General features: G+C 40.6%; 1 protein-coding gene across 1 annotated transcript in view; it reads right to left on the reverse strand.

Annotated features, from left to right (window-relative positions):
* The window catches only part of RASEF (RAS and EF-hand domain containing), a 98980-nt gene that overhangs the window by 28950 nt on the left and 53985 nt on the right, over positions 1 to 16045 (reverse strand). Inside the window, exons 5-8 of the mRNA XM_064291194.1 lie at positions 12706 to 12783; positions 5823 to 5938; positions 3040 to 3108; positions 991 to 1075 (exon numbers count right to left, since the gene is read on the reverse strand). Of these exons, the coding sequence (XP_064147264.1) occupies positions 991 to 1075; positions 3040 to 3108; positions 5823 to 5938; positions 12706 to 12783 (348 nt within the window). The remainder of the gene's footprint in view (positions 1 to 990; positions 1076 to 3039; positions 3109 to 5822; positions 5939 to 12705; positions 12784 to 16045) is intronic.

The following is a 16045-nucleotide window of genomic DNA, read 5'->3' on the forward strand; positions in this document are numbered from 1 at the left end:
CCCCAGATTTGCCAGGACCCTGCAATACCAAATTCCTCAGATTTGTCTCTTCTCCCACCATAATTGGGCTTAGTGATGTTGCAGCTGATGCCCAAAGATGGGTGAAGAGGCTTTGGCTTTAAGGCAAATTCAGTCTGGGGAGGGTCCTCAAAATTTCAAATGGGAGCTCAGCTTGTTTCTCTAAGAGGGTTTAAAATCCAAGTCCAACTCTGATACTCTAACTAAGATAAGGAATATTCAACATGCCAAAACACTCTGTCCTTCTCTCATCAGGAACAATATTAATTTTTGCCTCCATGGGACCTTGCACCTTTTCTTGTACTACACCCACTCCTCACTTACTGGTATGGCTAGGTTCCAAAGGCCAGGTTGTTATGCAAAAATCAACTTTACACAAAAATGGATGACCATGTCAGACCACAAAATGGAGGATGACTACATCATTACATAACTGCTGAATTACATCATTATAGAACTGCCAAACTATGGCCCAGCTAAGATGACATATAACCTTACTTATTACAGCCAGCATCACTCTGGCCTCACACCCTGGCATTCATTACTGCCAGATGTACATCATTAATGCACAAAATAGTTGGACAGCAGAGTTTGTACTACTGTCACAAATGTAAACGGTCTGATAACGAGATAGTCGGTAAGTGAGGAGTAGACGCATTGCTATCTGTGCACATCTTAAGTCCCTAGGACACTATAACCTCTTCCAGGGCAAAGGTCACATCCTTCATGTCTTTCTCTAGTTTCCTACAACATCTAACAAGAACGGGTTAACATCTAGGCATTTCTGCAGAAGGGTAGCAGATTTTTCTTTAATTTCAAAAAAATGCTCCTCCTCTTATTATATGGAAATAGCTTCTCCTTATTTAAAGGTCTGTATGATGCTCTCTTCTAAGAAAATACATGATTTTCATCACCTACAAAACACTCTACCACTAGAAAGAACAAAAGCTATAATAAAATGTTATTGCATACCAAAGATCTGTTGAGCTTGCTATAACTGTTTTCTAGGGCACTTCTTAGGCCGTCGTTACTGTCGTGCAGTTTCCGGTTAGCTGTTCTACAGAATAAAGAAATAAGTAATAGATAGATAGATAGATGGAGGAATGGTTCAGGATGTGGAATTACCACCTTGTGCAACCTTCTACCCCTTCCCTTTGAACCTCATACATGGAGATAATTTATAACCAGAAGTATAACATGTTAATCAACACATCTTCTCTTTAAAGGTGTACGGGCATTTTATGAATGAATCAGTTATATGGTAGAACTATCTCTTCCCTCATGTAGTTCTGGTGTTTGAACAGGTTTTACGCAGGTCTCTGTGCCCTAAATGTCAGACCCAGCCATCAGCACCACGTGCTGCTCTCTGACCCCCTCTTCACATGGCCAGCGGCCGTGCGAATACACTGGGCTATATCATGCCTCTTTCTCCTGGCTACTCCTGCATTCTACTCATGACCTGGTGCTGTCCTATCAGGCACCATCATTTACCAGTAAATGACTCAGATGTTGACCTCAGACCTCTGGGTTCAATTCCCAGCTCAGGTGCTCATTTTCCATGTGATTTAGACAAGTCTTAAAAAAAAAAAAAAAAGAAAGTTGCTATGGAGTTGATTCTCACTCATGGCAACCCTACATGTGTCAGAGTAGAACTGGGCTCCGTAAGATTTTAAATGGCTGATTTTTTGGAAGTAGATCACCAGGCTTTTCTTTCGAGGCACCTCTGGGTGAACTCAATCCTCTAACCTTTCAGTTAGCAGCTGAGTACGTTAACTGTTTGCACCTCTGAAAATCAGCTCCCTGTTCTATAAAGTGAGAAAAACAACAGCGCCCCTCTCTAATGTCTACCTGTCCTTCATCTCTTGGCTCAATCGCCACTTCCTCCGGGAACAATCCCCCAACCTTCCTAGTTAGAACGTGAACCTTTCCTTTGTCTTCCCTCTCTCATTTGGCATTTTACATTCATTTCTATAACTGTTGACCATTTCTGTCTTCTTCCCCTAGACTACCCCATAAGGATATCTTTTTTTTTTGTCCTACTTGCCCCTCTTTACTCAGCTCCTGACATACTTGACCCATAAATGGTGCTGAGGGAAAATCTACTGAGTCATAAATGAATCAATATGACTAATGTAAGAATAAACTCTACAATTGCCAGATGTGAGACTTACAAAACCTTCAAAACCAGTGAAAGTAATCTGTCTAGCTAACCTTACTTCATTTGGGGGAGTATACACTTACACTTAGCAGGAGAAAATACTGTGAGGGTCCAGATGACAAAGGGGGTGTGAGGTGGAGGTGTTGTTGGGAAGGCCCTCAAAGGATGTGAAGCTGATGCCAAACAGTTGCCACTGAGTCAGTTCTGACTCATGGCGGCCCCATGTGTGTCAGAGTAGAACTGGGCTCCACAGCGTTTTCAATGGCTCATTTTTTGGAAGTAGACTGCCAGGCCTTTCTTCCGAGATACCTCTGGGTGGACCTGAACCTCCAACCTTTTGGTTAGCAGTAGAGTATTTTAACTGTCTGCCCCTTCCAGGGTCTTCAAAGGTGACACTGCAGGTATAATATTTCTATTTGCGGGGGGGGGGGAACTAACAAAAATACACATCTACCCAAGCACAGTAAGTTGAGAATGAATGGATTTGTACACACAGCCCTGCGACATACACTCAGGGGAGAGGCCTGCCAAGTTTACTGTGCAGAGCTGCAGAGAGTCCTGATGAGGTCACGGCTGTGATTCTTCACAGAGATGTGATGAAGACACGCTGGCCGTGTCACTGGACGTGTGAGGACCTGTACAGGCTTATACTCTCTTCCCTGGATCCACATCATTTATTTAGGATTAGAAGCATCAAAAAGCTAAGCAGATGTGCTGGATGCCCCACAGTGAGAAGAGACACACCCTGAACCGTGACTCGGTCCTTAGAAAATAGCAACCTGCGTTATACGTGGCACCTATTTTATTAGCTAAAAATATAAAGTAAAATGTAAATGCAATGAGCACTTTATATGCAAACTTACTGGAGGATTTCAATCTGCCTCTCGAGACTACTTCGATCTTCCGTGTACTCGCGGATTATTTCCAGATCCCTGTAAGACCATATTTCATGCTTGAATGAAAATTAGGCGTTCAGTCCTGTCTCATCTATAGCTACCCTCCCAGGCCCTTTTCCACCTCTTTCAAAGACATGTACCCTCGACTGCGGCTTTCTATTTCACGCTTGCCCTGCTCCGCTCCTCTGGGCTGTTGGCAGCCTCCCCGAGGTACTGCATTGCAGTCTGGCAGAACATTCCTCCGCTTCCAGGACCCTACACACAGCCACACCTGGTGCTTCCTCGGGCAAGGTTTTGCCTCACCTCTGACACCTGCAACATGACGCTTTTCATTGTCAGCCGCTATCTCAGGACCCCCAGCTCTTTCATTCCCACTTCCAGTGACTAAAACCCCAAGACCTTCTCCTAAGTCACTGATCCCCACGCGCTCACAGTAACCAGTCCCTTCAATCCAATACACTCTCTCACCCTAATGCCAAGGTCTCTGCTAATGCCAAGCTTTACATAATCCCAACCCTATCTACATTCTCCTTCCTTGTGGTTCCCTCACCTTTCCCCATCTTGCCCCATTTCTGCTCTCGTTCCCCCTCCTCCCTAAACTGCAAAGGAATCCACAGAATCAGGCTTTCTTGCCTCAGTATCCACTCATACTCAGTAATCCTTCTGCTGTTTTATTACTCAAGCCCTGGCTTCCTCCTCAAAATGTCTACTGAGAAGAGTTTCCACTTTCTCCGCCAGCCTCAATGCCACCTGAGCCCCACTGCTATGCACACAAAGTTCTTACTTGGCTTCCAAAAGCTCCTAGGATACTGGGTTCTGTCCAGAACAACCTGTCCACATCTACTCTTCTAATGATACATGCTGGAGAAGTCGTCTATCCAGGGCCTTCCAACACTCACCTGGACTGCCTAATCAGAGCCTTGGGCCTGGAACACCCCCTGATAATGGAGGCTGGGTACTGAGCCTCCCTCTGACGCAGTTTCTTCTTCTTCTTGCTTATCAGGGAAACACCTTCCCTGTTCTGGGTACAGAGTAAACCTTCTCTGTACCGCTTACTGCTTAAGTGTGTGTGTCATATGGCACCCTGCACTATTTCAGTCCCTGCCGGGGGCGAGGAAGAAGAGGTCCTTTGCCTGCAGCACACAAGAGGGGTGTGTGAAGACTACCAGCCCTGTGCCAATCGTGAGATGAGACCTGCTAGCCACGGGGGACTGACACCCACATATAGAACTGATCATTTTCTGTCTCTTCTCTGTATAAGTAAAGTGCTATTCCAACCAGTGCCTGTGTGAGTTGTGTCTTTTTTGGTAAACTCAGACCTTGGCTCAACAATAAAGCTAAAAGGTTCACAACTGAGTGTAGGAATTCAAGTTTTAGCCAAAAATTGAGGCTCTCACATTGTAGCTTTTAACTTTTTTTTTCCTGTTCCTCACTTATGCTTTTCTATTCGAAACATCTTTCTGTTTTCCGTCCTGCAAACTGTCTTACCCTTCTGCACATTCTTGCCCTTGCTGTGGTTACTGTCCTACCTGGAACATCTCTGAGACTCTCTTTTTCCTACATGCAGGACAAGCTAGGGTAATGCAAGTCCCTAGCTCAGAGATGTTAGGTGAATTAAATGCCTTAATACAAGTACAGTGACAAGGACAGCGCCTGGCAGGTGGAAGTGCTACCCGTTGTAGTTGCTGACGTTGTTATTGTCAGTGTTGTCTCTTTTCACTTTTCCGTACCCAAACCCACTTCTGCACCCACCTCAGCTCAAGTGTCTCTGCTTTTATAAAATTCTTCATCTCTGCTGAGCTAAAAGAACATTTTTATCTATGATCACGACCTGGGGCACTGCTCGTGGTAATTCAACCTTTATGTGGTTTAACTCTGGGGCAATTTTACTTTCTTTCCAACTGAACTTGAAATTCTCAAAGAGCAGGGACTGGATCTTTTCTGTTTTACATACTCTACATTCATAACTCATCTAGCTCAGAGACTGGCAAATAGTAAGTACTCAATACATTTTCACTGCTTTCCACTATAGGACCTTAACTCTGATTAAAGTTTGCAAACAAACAATAAAAAAGATATTTTGCCAAGTGTGTACACATACACAGATAAATGCATATATATATATGATATATATACCTATATACATCTTACTTTTGCATATCCCTACATAAATATCCCACGTTTTAGTTTTACAATATGGTGTTAATAAGACCACACACACACAGAGCTATGTATGTAGATATGAGCCAAAACTGACTTGACGGCACCTAACAGCAACAACAATATAAATATCCATGAATATATACCTTATCTACATACATACCAATGTACATATGTTTTCGCGCGCGTTAGGTCTTATGTTATTAACATCATATTGTAAAACTAAAACACGGGAAAATAAAATTATTAGACTAAGAGGTCTACTTTTTTCTTTCTTATGTTATATGGCCAGGATTCTTACCTTCAAAGCACTCGTATTAGCACTGAGTCTTAATACCTTAGGTATATTCTTCTGCCCCCAGTTACTTCAAACATTTACTAAGCCGTGCACTGTGCTAAGCATCCAATAACTTGTTTAAAGAACATTTCGAAGGCAAAAAAAAAAACCAGGAAATCTGACAGTGAAAGTAAAATCTTTAAGAAGTAAGAACATATTAGCAAAGTTAATAAATCACCCTATACTATCATTTGCATAGCTGATCACCTGTAAGTAATCGCTCTGCTCATACTAAACGATCAAAGTTCCGTACCTTTCAGAGTTCAGGCTCTGATCAGCGTAATCACTTTTCAAAGCATCTAATTCACTCTGGAGAAAGGCTATGCTTGTCTGTGCTTCTAGAAGGTCTTTCTTAACTTTCTGATTTTCCTAGAGAAAAAAAACAGTGTGGTCATTAGATCAAAACTTCTTCCTTGTGAAGAAATGAAGTAAAGTGCAGGGTAACCTTCCTATATACTTCACTGCTCCTTCCTCCACAACTCTTTCAATCCTGGTGTCCCAGGAATAAATTGTGAATTCAATGTAATTTGAGATTACCATAAATTATTAAAGTGTCAAAAATCTAAGCCCTCAAAGCTGTTTGTTTTTTTAATACTTGATATTTGAACCAAACTACAATAGTCAAGAGTTCATCAAGATGGACTTTAACACGTTATTGGCAAAATAACTCAGCTCAAACATTCAAACACCTGTTTAACGTAATGATTGCTATAAAACTATTAATAAACATGCACCAAGTAGAATGACTAGGTATTACGATGAGTCCTATCACCAAACATTTCTAAGTTTTACACTAAAAACAAACCACTGAGGTGAGGGCACTTTTGTATTTTTCTTAAAAAAAACACTATCATTGGAAAGTTCTGGTTCAAAATGGTGGACTGAGCACATGAGTTTGTCTTTTTTCCCTCCTGGGATCCATTAACATGAAATACCAAAAGACATTAAACAATAACAGTTAAAAGAATGCAACAGGAGACCACCAGCAATAAAGGGAGTTCTATGTTGAACATTTCTGGAAAATGGAAATTGAGTAGAAATGTGATCACAGAGGGAAAAGAGTGGGGAAAGGAAGAGCCAGAAGAGGTGGTTAAAGGCTCTGCTGTGGAGCAAAGAAAGAGGCAATTGGCCAGGTAGAATCCCAGATTGCGGGAATGAGAATGGGCTGAAAATAGAGATTAAAAGTGTTCTGTTTATTAAGGCATGCTCCCAAGCCTTTCGTCTCTCTTACCCCAGCAAAGAACTGCAGACAGAGTCAACTGTAAAGGCAACAAGAGAGAGCTTCTCTTTGTAAGTACAAATGAATGAGAACATTAAGTAAAGCTAAAGCGTCTCTGTAAATAACCATGTCCCACTCATTCTGGTATTCCCAGAATAGGACCTTAATGCAAATGGTTAAGCGTTTGTCTACTAACTGAGAGGTTGGTGGTTTGAATACACCCAGAGGCACCTCAGCCCTGGCAACCTACTTCTGAAAGATTCCAGCCATTGAACACCCTATGGAGTACAGTTCTACTCTGACACACATGAGGTCGCCATGAAATGGATTTGGCTCAACAGCATTTTTTTTTTTAACTCATTCTGGTAATTGGTTCCCACAGTCTGACAGATACCTTCATACACAGAGCTCCTAGGAAGACACTGTCAAAGAGGTGAGGCCTAAAATAAACATATCTATTTACCTAGCAGCACAGGAATCCTACACCAGCTACCCAAAATGCTCAAGTTTACCCTTCAATTTAAAATATGAACAGGATACCAAGAATTGCCAGGTATATGGAAAAATCAAAAGCAGCTAGAATAGTCAAAATAAGTAAATCCCAGAGGTGTGCTAGAAAAGCTTATTTGGCTAGGCAAACGTTCAATAAATTGTGAGGGGAACATAGGCAAAGACTGAGAAAACTTATCTCCCACATATCCTTTTTGAATAAGTTCCTTGAGGATGTACTATCACAAAATAAGGATTAAAACCCAAGAAGAAGAAAATTATAATATGCAAAATGGTGCAATTAAACCACGAATTCCATGAAAAGGAAGTCCAGGATGACATATGGGTAGCAAGTTTAAAAAGTAATCATTCCAAGAAGAAATTGAAACTTAGTGCACTCCAAAATTAATATCTTCAAGGAGAAAATGAAATAACTCCCATGCATTGGGGAGAATAAGAAAGAAGTTGTATTACTGATATTTTAAAGATGGTAGAGTTTCTTAATACAAGACACCAAAACCTCAGTCAGAAAATCCAAGAAAAACAAGAAACTCTATAAGGGATCCAATCATGATCCAAATAGAGAGCCAACTAAGACGTGACAAAATTTGGAAGTGACCATGAAGCTGGGAAGCTTCTATTTTGGTGGCTGGAGGGTAACAACTGAGGAGAAGAAAATGTCATCCAAGCTCTCTTCTTGGTTCTGCAGTTAAAGTATTTAGAGTCATAATAAAAGAAACAATCTTTAATGGCTTTCAACTTTTAGAGTCAACCTAAAGGCAATATCCACAAGGATTTTGGATTATGGATCAAAACAGAACAGTATCTGACTTGCTCGTTTTGGACACCTCATCAGGAGGATCACTTGCTAGAGGAGAATATGATGTTTGGTGAAGTAGACGACCAGCGAGGGCAAGTGAGACATCTGATGAACTGGGTTGGTACAGTAGTTGCAGTGGTAGACTCAAACATGCCATTGATTGTGAGGATAATGTAGAACTGGGTAATGTTTTGTTACATTGTACCTGAGGTCATGAGTTGGAGCTGACTCAATGTCAGCTATCTATATATCCATGTGAAGGCATAATGAAGAAAATTTAGCAATAACAGAACAGATCTAGATGTCATCAATTTTAGCAATAAAAAAGTAAAAATATGGTTGAAAAAGAACGGGAAAGGAACAGAAAGAGGGCAGCTGGAGGAAGGCGGGGCAATTACATCCTCAGTTTACAAAGCCAACGATACAGACCAGAGTTGATGTTACGAGAATGCAGTTAACTGTGTAAAGTTTAGGGAAATCGAATGTTGTTATTGTGTTGCTAGGCGCCATTGAGTCTATTCCGACTCATAGCGACCTTATATACAACAGAACGAAACAATGCCTGGTCCTGCGCCATCCTCACAATCACTGTGATGCTTCAGCCCATTGTTGCAGCCACTGTGTCAATCCACCTCGTTGAGGGTCTTCCTCTCTTTCGCTGATCCTCTACTTTACCAAGCATGATGTCCTTCTCCAGGGGCTGATCCCTCCTGATAACATGTCCAAAGTATGTGAGATGAAGTCTCACCATTCTTGCTTCTAAGGAGCATGCTGGTTGTACTTCTTCCAAGATAGATTTGTTTGTTCTTTTGGCAGTCCATGGTATGTTCAATATTCTTTGCCAACACCACAATTCAAAGGCATCAATTCTTCTTTAGTCTTCCTTATTCATTGTCCACCTTTCACATGCATACGAGGTGACTGAAACACCATGGCTTGGGTTGGGTGCACCTCAGTCCTTAGAGTAACATCTTTGCTTTTTTAACACTTTAAAGAGGTCTTTTGCAGCAGATTTGCTCAATGCAATGCATCCTTTGATTTCTTGACTGTGGCTTCCATGGGTGTTGACCGTGGATACAAGTAAAATGAAATCCTTAACAACTTCAATCTTTTCTCCATTTATCACGATGCTGCTTATTGGATTTGTGAGGATTTTTGTTTTATGTTGAGGGGTAATATCTTAATCAGTAAGTGCTACAAGTCCTCTTTGCTTTCAGCAAGCAAAATTGTGTCATCTGCATAACACAGGTTGTTAACGGGTCTTCCCTAATTCTGATGCCCTGTTCTTCTTCATGCAGTCCAGCTTCTCAGATTATTTGCTCAACATATAGATTGAGTAAGTATGGTGAAAGGATACAACTCTGACGCACACCTTTCCTGACTTTGAACCACGTAGTATCCCCTTGTTCTGTTAGAATGACTACCTCTTGATCTATGTACGTGTTCCTCATGAACACAATTAAGTGTTCTGGAATTCCAGTTCTTCACGATGTTATTCATAAACACAGGTAAACATCTTTCTGGCATTCTCTGCTTTCAGCCAGGATTCATCTGACATCAGCAATGATAACCCTGGTTCCACGTCCTCTTCTGAATTTGGCTTGAATTTCTGGCAGTTCTCTGTTGATGTACTGGTGTACCTGCTTCTGAATGATCTTCAGCAAAATTTTACTTACGTGTGAAATTAATGATATTGTTTGATAATTTCTGCATTCAGTTTGATCACCTTTATTTGGAATAGTTATAAATACAGATGTCTTCTAGTCGGTTGGCCAGGTAGCTGTCTTCCAAATTTCTTGGCAAAGACAAGTGAGCACTTCTAGCACTGCACCCATTTGTTGACACACTGCAACTGGTATTCTGTCAATTCTTGGAGCCTTGTTTTTTGCCAATGTCTTCAGTGCAGCTGGGACCTCTTCCCACACATCTGTCAGTTTGTTGTGCTGCGGAGGCTTGCGTGTTCCTGTGATGCTAGAAGCTATGCCACTGGTATTCAAACACCAGCAAGGTCAGCCATGGTGGACAGGTTTCAGTTGAACTTCCAGACTAAGACAGATTAAGAATAAGAAACTGGTGGACTACTTCTGAAAAGAATTAGCCAGTGAAAACCTTATGAATAGCAGCGGGACATCATCTGACAGTAGTGCCGGAAGATGATCCCCTCAGGTTGGAAGGCACTAAAAATACAACTGGGGAAGAGCTACCTCCCCAAAGTTGAGTCGGCCCTAATGATGTGGATGAAGTCAAGCTTTCGGGACCTTCATCTGCTGATGCGGCATGACTTAAAACGAGAAGAAACAGCTGCAAACATCCATTCATAACCAGAACGTGGAATGAACAAAGTAGGAGTCCAGGAAAATTGGAAATTGTCAAAAAATGAAGTGGAAAGCATGAACATCACTATCCTAGGCAATAGTGAGCTGAAATGGACTGGTATTGGACTTGTGAATTGGACAAGCAAATGGTCTACTATGCCAGGAATGAGGAACTGAAGAGGAATGGCATTCATCATTGAAAAGAACATTTCAAGATCGATCCTGAAGTACAATGCTGTTAGTGATAGGATAATATCCATACGCCTACAAGGGAGACCAGTTAATACGACTATTACTCAAATTTAGGCACCAATCACTTAGGTCAAAGATGAAGAAATTGAAGATTTTTACCAGCTTCTGCAATCTGAAGTTGATGGAACGTACAATCAGGATGTATTTGATAATTACTGGTGATTGGAATGCAAAAGTTGGACGCAAAGAAAAAGGATCGGTAGTTGGAAAATATTATCTTGGTGATAGAAAAGATGCTGAAGACTGCATGAAAGAATTTTGCAAGACCAGCGACTTCTTTTTTGCAAATACCTCTTTTCAGCAATATAAACAGTGACTATACATGTGAATCTTGCTGGATATAATACTCAGGAATCAAATCGACTACCTCTGTGGAAAGAGACTATGGAAAAGCTCAATATCATCAGTCAGAAGAAGGCCAGGGGCTAACTGGAGAACAGATCATCAACTTCTCATACACAAGTTAAGCTGAAGCTGAAGAATGTTAAAACAAGTCCGTGAGAGCCACAGTATGACCTTCAGCACATCACACCTGAATTTTGAGACCACCTGGAGGATAGATTTGATGCGTTAAATACTAATGACAGAAGACCAGACGAATTGTGGAATGACATCAAGGCCATCATATATGAAGAATATAAGAGGTCATTAAAAAGACAGTAAATAAAGAAAAGACCAAAATGGATGTCAGAAGAGGCTCTGAAACTTGAATGTAAATGATGAAGTAAAAGAGCTGAACAGAATATTTCAAAGGGTGGCTCCAGAAGACAAAGTAAAATATTTTAATGAAACATGCAAAGACCTAGAGTTAGAAAACCAAAAGGGAAGAATACACTTGGCATTTCTCAAGCTGAAAGAACTGAAGAAAAACTCAAGCCCTGGGTTGCAATATTGAAGGGCTCTACGGGAAAAATATTAAATGACGCAGGAAGCATCAAAAGAAGATGGGAGGAATACACAGAGTCACTGTACCAAAAAGAAATGGTCAGTGTTCATCCATTTCAGGAGGTAGCATATGATCAGGAAACGATGGTACTGAAGGGGGAGGTCCAAGGGCACTCAATAGAGAAAGTGAAATTGGTTACTTAAACATCAAAAATTGGAAGACGGAGATAGCAAGATAAATGCCTATCCATCATAAGAGGAAGTCAACAGATAGTATTTGTTATAGACTGAATCTTACCCCCTCAAAAAAACATATATTGAAATCCTAAACCCTGTACCTATGAATGTGACCTTGTTTGGGAATAGGTTCTTTCTTTGAAGTGTTGTTATCAGTTAACTACAGGTTATACCTCAAAAGGGTGCGTCCTAATCCCATCCCCAAACCAAAACCAAACCCTCTGCCCTTGAGCTGATTCCTGTTTTATAAAAGCGGAAAACAGACACAGACACAGAGAAAACAGGGCATGTGAAGTGCCCTGTGAAGAAGCATCTACAAATAGCAAAGGAACACCAAGGATTGCTGGCAGCCACTAGAAGCTAGAAAACCAAAAACGTGTTGTGGTTGAGTGGATTCCAATTCATAGCAACCCTACAGGACAGAAAACTGTCGCATACGGGTTCTAAGGAGAGGCTGGTGGACTTGAACTGCCGGACTTTTGGTTAGCAGCCTCACTCTTAACCACTGTGCCACCAGAAGCTAGAAGAGAGGAATGAAATAGTTCCTCTCTCAGAGCCCTCAGAAGAAATCAATATGGCGGATACCCTGAATTCAGACTTCCAGCCTCCAAAACTGTGAGACAACAAATTTCTATTCTTTATAGTCCAAGTGCTGTTTTCTATGGTTTTATTTCTTCTATGTCATTATTACTTTGATTAAAGAAATAAATAAACACATTCATAATATGTGTGGCTATCATTAAGGGGTAAAGCCTGCATAAACAATACCTTAGCTCAAAGGCATTGTAAAGGCTCTAACTAGAGTATCAATTTCTTTTAAGTTTCTATTCCTGGAACACTGAAAAAATAGCCTGATTATGTTTAGAAAACAGCAGTCTAACAGGAAATGTATCTCAGTAAATGAAAGCGTGATTCTTACCATTGATAAATCAAAAATTTGTTTTTTTAACGCAGCCACATCTTCTTTTTGACTTATGTGTTTTGATTGTTCTTCCAGCTGAAAGAGCAAATAAAAGTTACACATTGATAAGTCCACTTTGAATTGATCTGGTTAAGCTTAGGAATATCCTAAGTTGCAGGAATTCTTTAAGTCTTGAATTTTCAACTTTATACAACATTAGAAATCATTAAACTACAAAAAATCCATAAGGATTTGAAAATTTGTTTTAAGTAATTTAAACATTTGTAAAAGGGGTTTTATTTTTAAATTTACTTTCTTCAAAACAGTAGAAAAGTCCTGTTTGGAAGCCATCCAACTATGAAGCAACCCAAACCTTGATTTTTCTTTTATGTTGCAGATGAGTCTAGATATTTACATTCCCCTAGAACTTGATCTGCACCTAGCCCTTACTATTCTGTGTTATAGTTATTTATAAATGTCTCATCTCTCCTAATAGAGCCTAAGCTTTGTGGGGCAGAACTAATGTCAGATTCACCTATGACTCTTGGACCGGGACTTCATAAAACACTTATTAAATGACTGAAATAAATAAAATTTAGGCATGCTATGAAGATACAGAAATACACATACAAAACTGTATAAATACGTATATGAGCTTTGCTCTCTGGATGCCTCATTAGTATTAGCAGACTACACTGACTCAGTGGCATCTGTAACAAGGAGAAAAAGAATTCTAAAAACAGCTTACATTCTTAGGGAATTGTAGGTGTCCATTACTTATTAAGTATTAATGTATTGATCAAAACGTATCCCATTTGGGGCAAAGAATTACTTTACCCAGAGAATTTGGTCTTTGTCCTTGGGTCCAGGGAGGTAACCTCTAAACGCTTGGAGTTTCCTGAGTAATTAGTGTCTTTGGTATTCACGAAGGACTACAGAGCATACCTGACAGTTCACCTTGATAAGGTAACTTGGGCTGTGGGGTTCAGAGCATCCACCCAATGATATCAGTCTGACCTCTAGGGAAAGGAGTGGGCTGGAGATCAACTTCAACCAGGTGGGCAATAATTCATTCCATCATGTCTACATAATGAAACCCCAATAGACATTCTGACCCTGAAGTTCAGGAGAACTTCCTGGCTGATGACAGACATGGATGCACTGGGAGGGTAACACATCCTGGAGACACAGAAACTCTGCATTGGGGACCTCCCCAGACCTCGCCTTATTCATTTCTTCTTTTTTTCCCCTTGTGGGCTCCAGTTTTGTTATTATTATTTTGTTTGTTTTTTAATTGCTTCATTGCAGTAAAACTATATATAATGCAATATTTACCAATTCAACAATTTTTACACATACAACTCAGTGACATTGATCACATTCGTCATGTCGTGCAGCCATCACCACTATTCATCTCCAATGTTCCACCATTGTTAACAGAACCCCAGTGTCCCCTGAGCAATGGTGTCTCTTCTTCATGCTGGTTCTGATTTGTATCCTTTTTGTATAAATAAACTGTAATCTTAAGTACAGTGCTCTTCTGAATTCTGTGAGTTGTTCTAGTGAATTTCTAAACCAAAGAGGGTAATGGGAATCCCTGAATTTACACCCAGCAGGTGAGAAGTATGGTTGTCCTAGGGGCCTCTGAGCTCATGGCTGGTGTCCTGAGGATGTAGTGGGAACCCCCAAATTGGTAGCCAACGGATCAGACATGCAGGGGTCCATAAGACACTTGCCCTGGTATACGACATGTTGGGCAGACTTGGCAGTCTATAGGACTATGCCCTTTAACATGTAAAATCTGACCGAAGTCCAAGTGGTTAGGATCAGAACTGAACTAAACAGAACTGAACTGAACGGAACAGAACAGAAATGAATTGATTTTTAGACCCACATTTCATCAAGTCTAAGTACTTTGATGCTAGGCTTTCTTCCTCTTGCCAGATGGTACCAACTGAAGCTTTGCACAGAGCTATGTCATGACTGCTGCCTGGCTGGCTGTGACTATGGAGAGTCATTGATTCTAAGATGCAGTCCGACTTCAGAGAGGATAAATTGTGGGAACAAATGAGTTTCTAAGAATCGATGATACAGGATGATGGCAATTATAAAATGTGCAACTTTTTCTATAATTCTTTATAGCCTTAACATACTCTCACATAAATCATCTCTTATTTGTCTTTTGTAAAAACCCTATTAGGCAGTTAGGAAATCTGGTGTAAATTTAAAAAAAGCACAGATTGGGTAGTAAGACAAGACCTTCACTTACTGGCTGTGTGACCTTGAACAAGTTAGTTAACCTCTCTGGAACTCAGTGTCATTATCTGTAAAGGTAGGATATTTATACATACCTCAGAGAAAGTTTGAAAACTTTATCTTTTAATTATGAAAAAGAGCTTAATAAAGTCAATAAAATAGCAGCTATTGTGATTCGGCAGGACAGTTATCGTGAATCTTATTCTACAGATAAGAAACTGAAGATCTAAAGGATGAAGCCAACTGCCCCAGGTGTTATAGGCAGAGAGTAGCACAGTCTACCTAAGGACTCAGGTCTCATTACTCCTGACACAGGCTCCTTTTCTCTTCTGTGCCTATTAATGGGTTGATTCGTGCCCCTCAAAAACCTGTTAAAGGTCTAACCCCCAGTACCTATGAATGTGTCCTTACTTGGAAATAGCGTAGTGTCTCTGCAGATGTGATGAGTTACCATGAGGTCATACTGGAGTAGGGTAGCCCCTAATCCAATATGACTGGTGTCCTTGTAGGAGTAGAAGAGAAAGACACAGACAGGAAAAAACACCATGTGACAACGGAGGCGTGATGCATCTACAAGCCAAGGTACACCAAGGATTGCAGGAAACCATTGGAAATTGGAGAGAGACATGAAACAGACTCACTCTCAGAGCCCTCCAGAAGGAACCAACCCTGTCAACACCTTGACTTCAGACTTCTAGCCTCCAGATCTGTGAGAGAATAAATTTCTCTTGTTTTAAGCCATCTATTTTGGGATACTTTGTCATGGCCGCCCTAAGACATTAATACAATGCTTATTTGGTCTTCATCACATGCTCTTTCAAGATGAGACACATGGTGTCTGTCTTTGCATGCGTTCCTTGGTCTACAGTTCTGGGAAGCCAGAAATAAGTGGAGACAGTGATTACGAGAGTCTATCACCCTGACATAAATACAGAATTGATCAATTCAAACTCTGTAAAACAAACATAGTCTGTATGGTCTAGCGATGTTTGAAAATTAGATGTAAAGTTAACACTGATCATGATTTCCAAGAAGGCTATTGTGACGAATTCTTACTAATTCTAGAAATTTAAGTTGCAATAACACAGAAAATAAAGCTATT

The sequence above is a fragment of the Loxodonta africana genome, chromosome 9, assembly GCF_030014295.1.
Source record: "Loxodonta africana isolate mLoxAfr1 chromosome 9, mLoxAfr1.hap2, whole genome shotgun sequence".
Classification (NCBI taxonomy): Eukaryota; Metazoa; Chordata; class Mammalia; order Proboscidea; family Elephantidae; genus Loxodonta; species Loxodonta africana.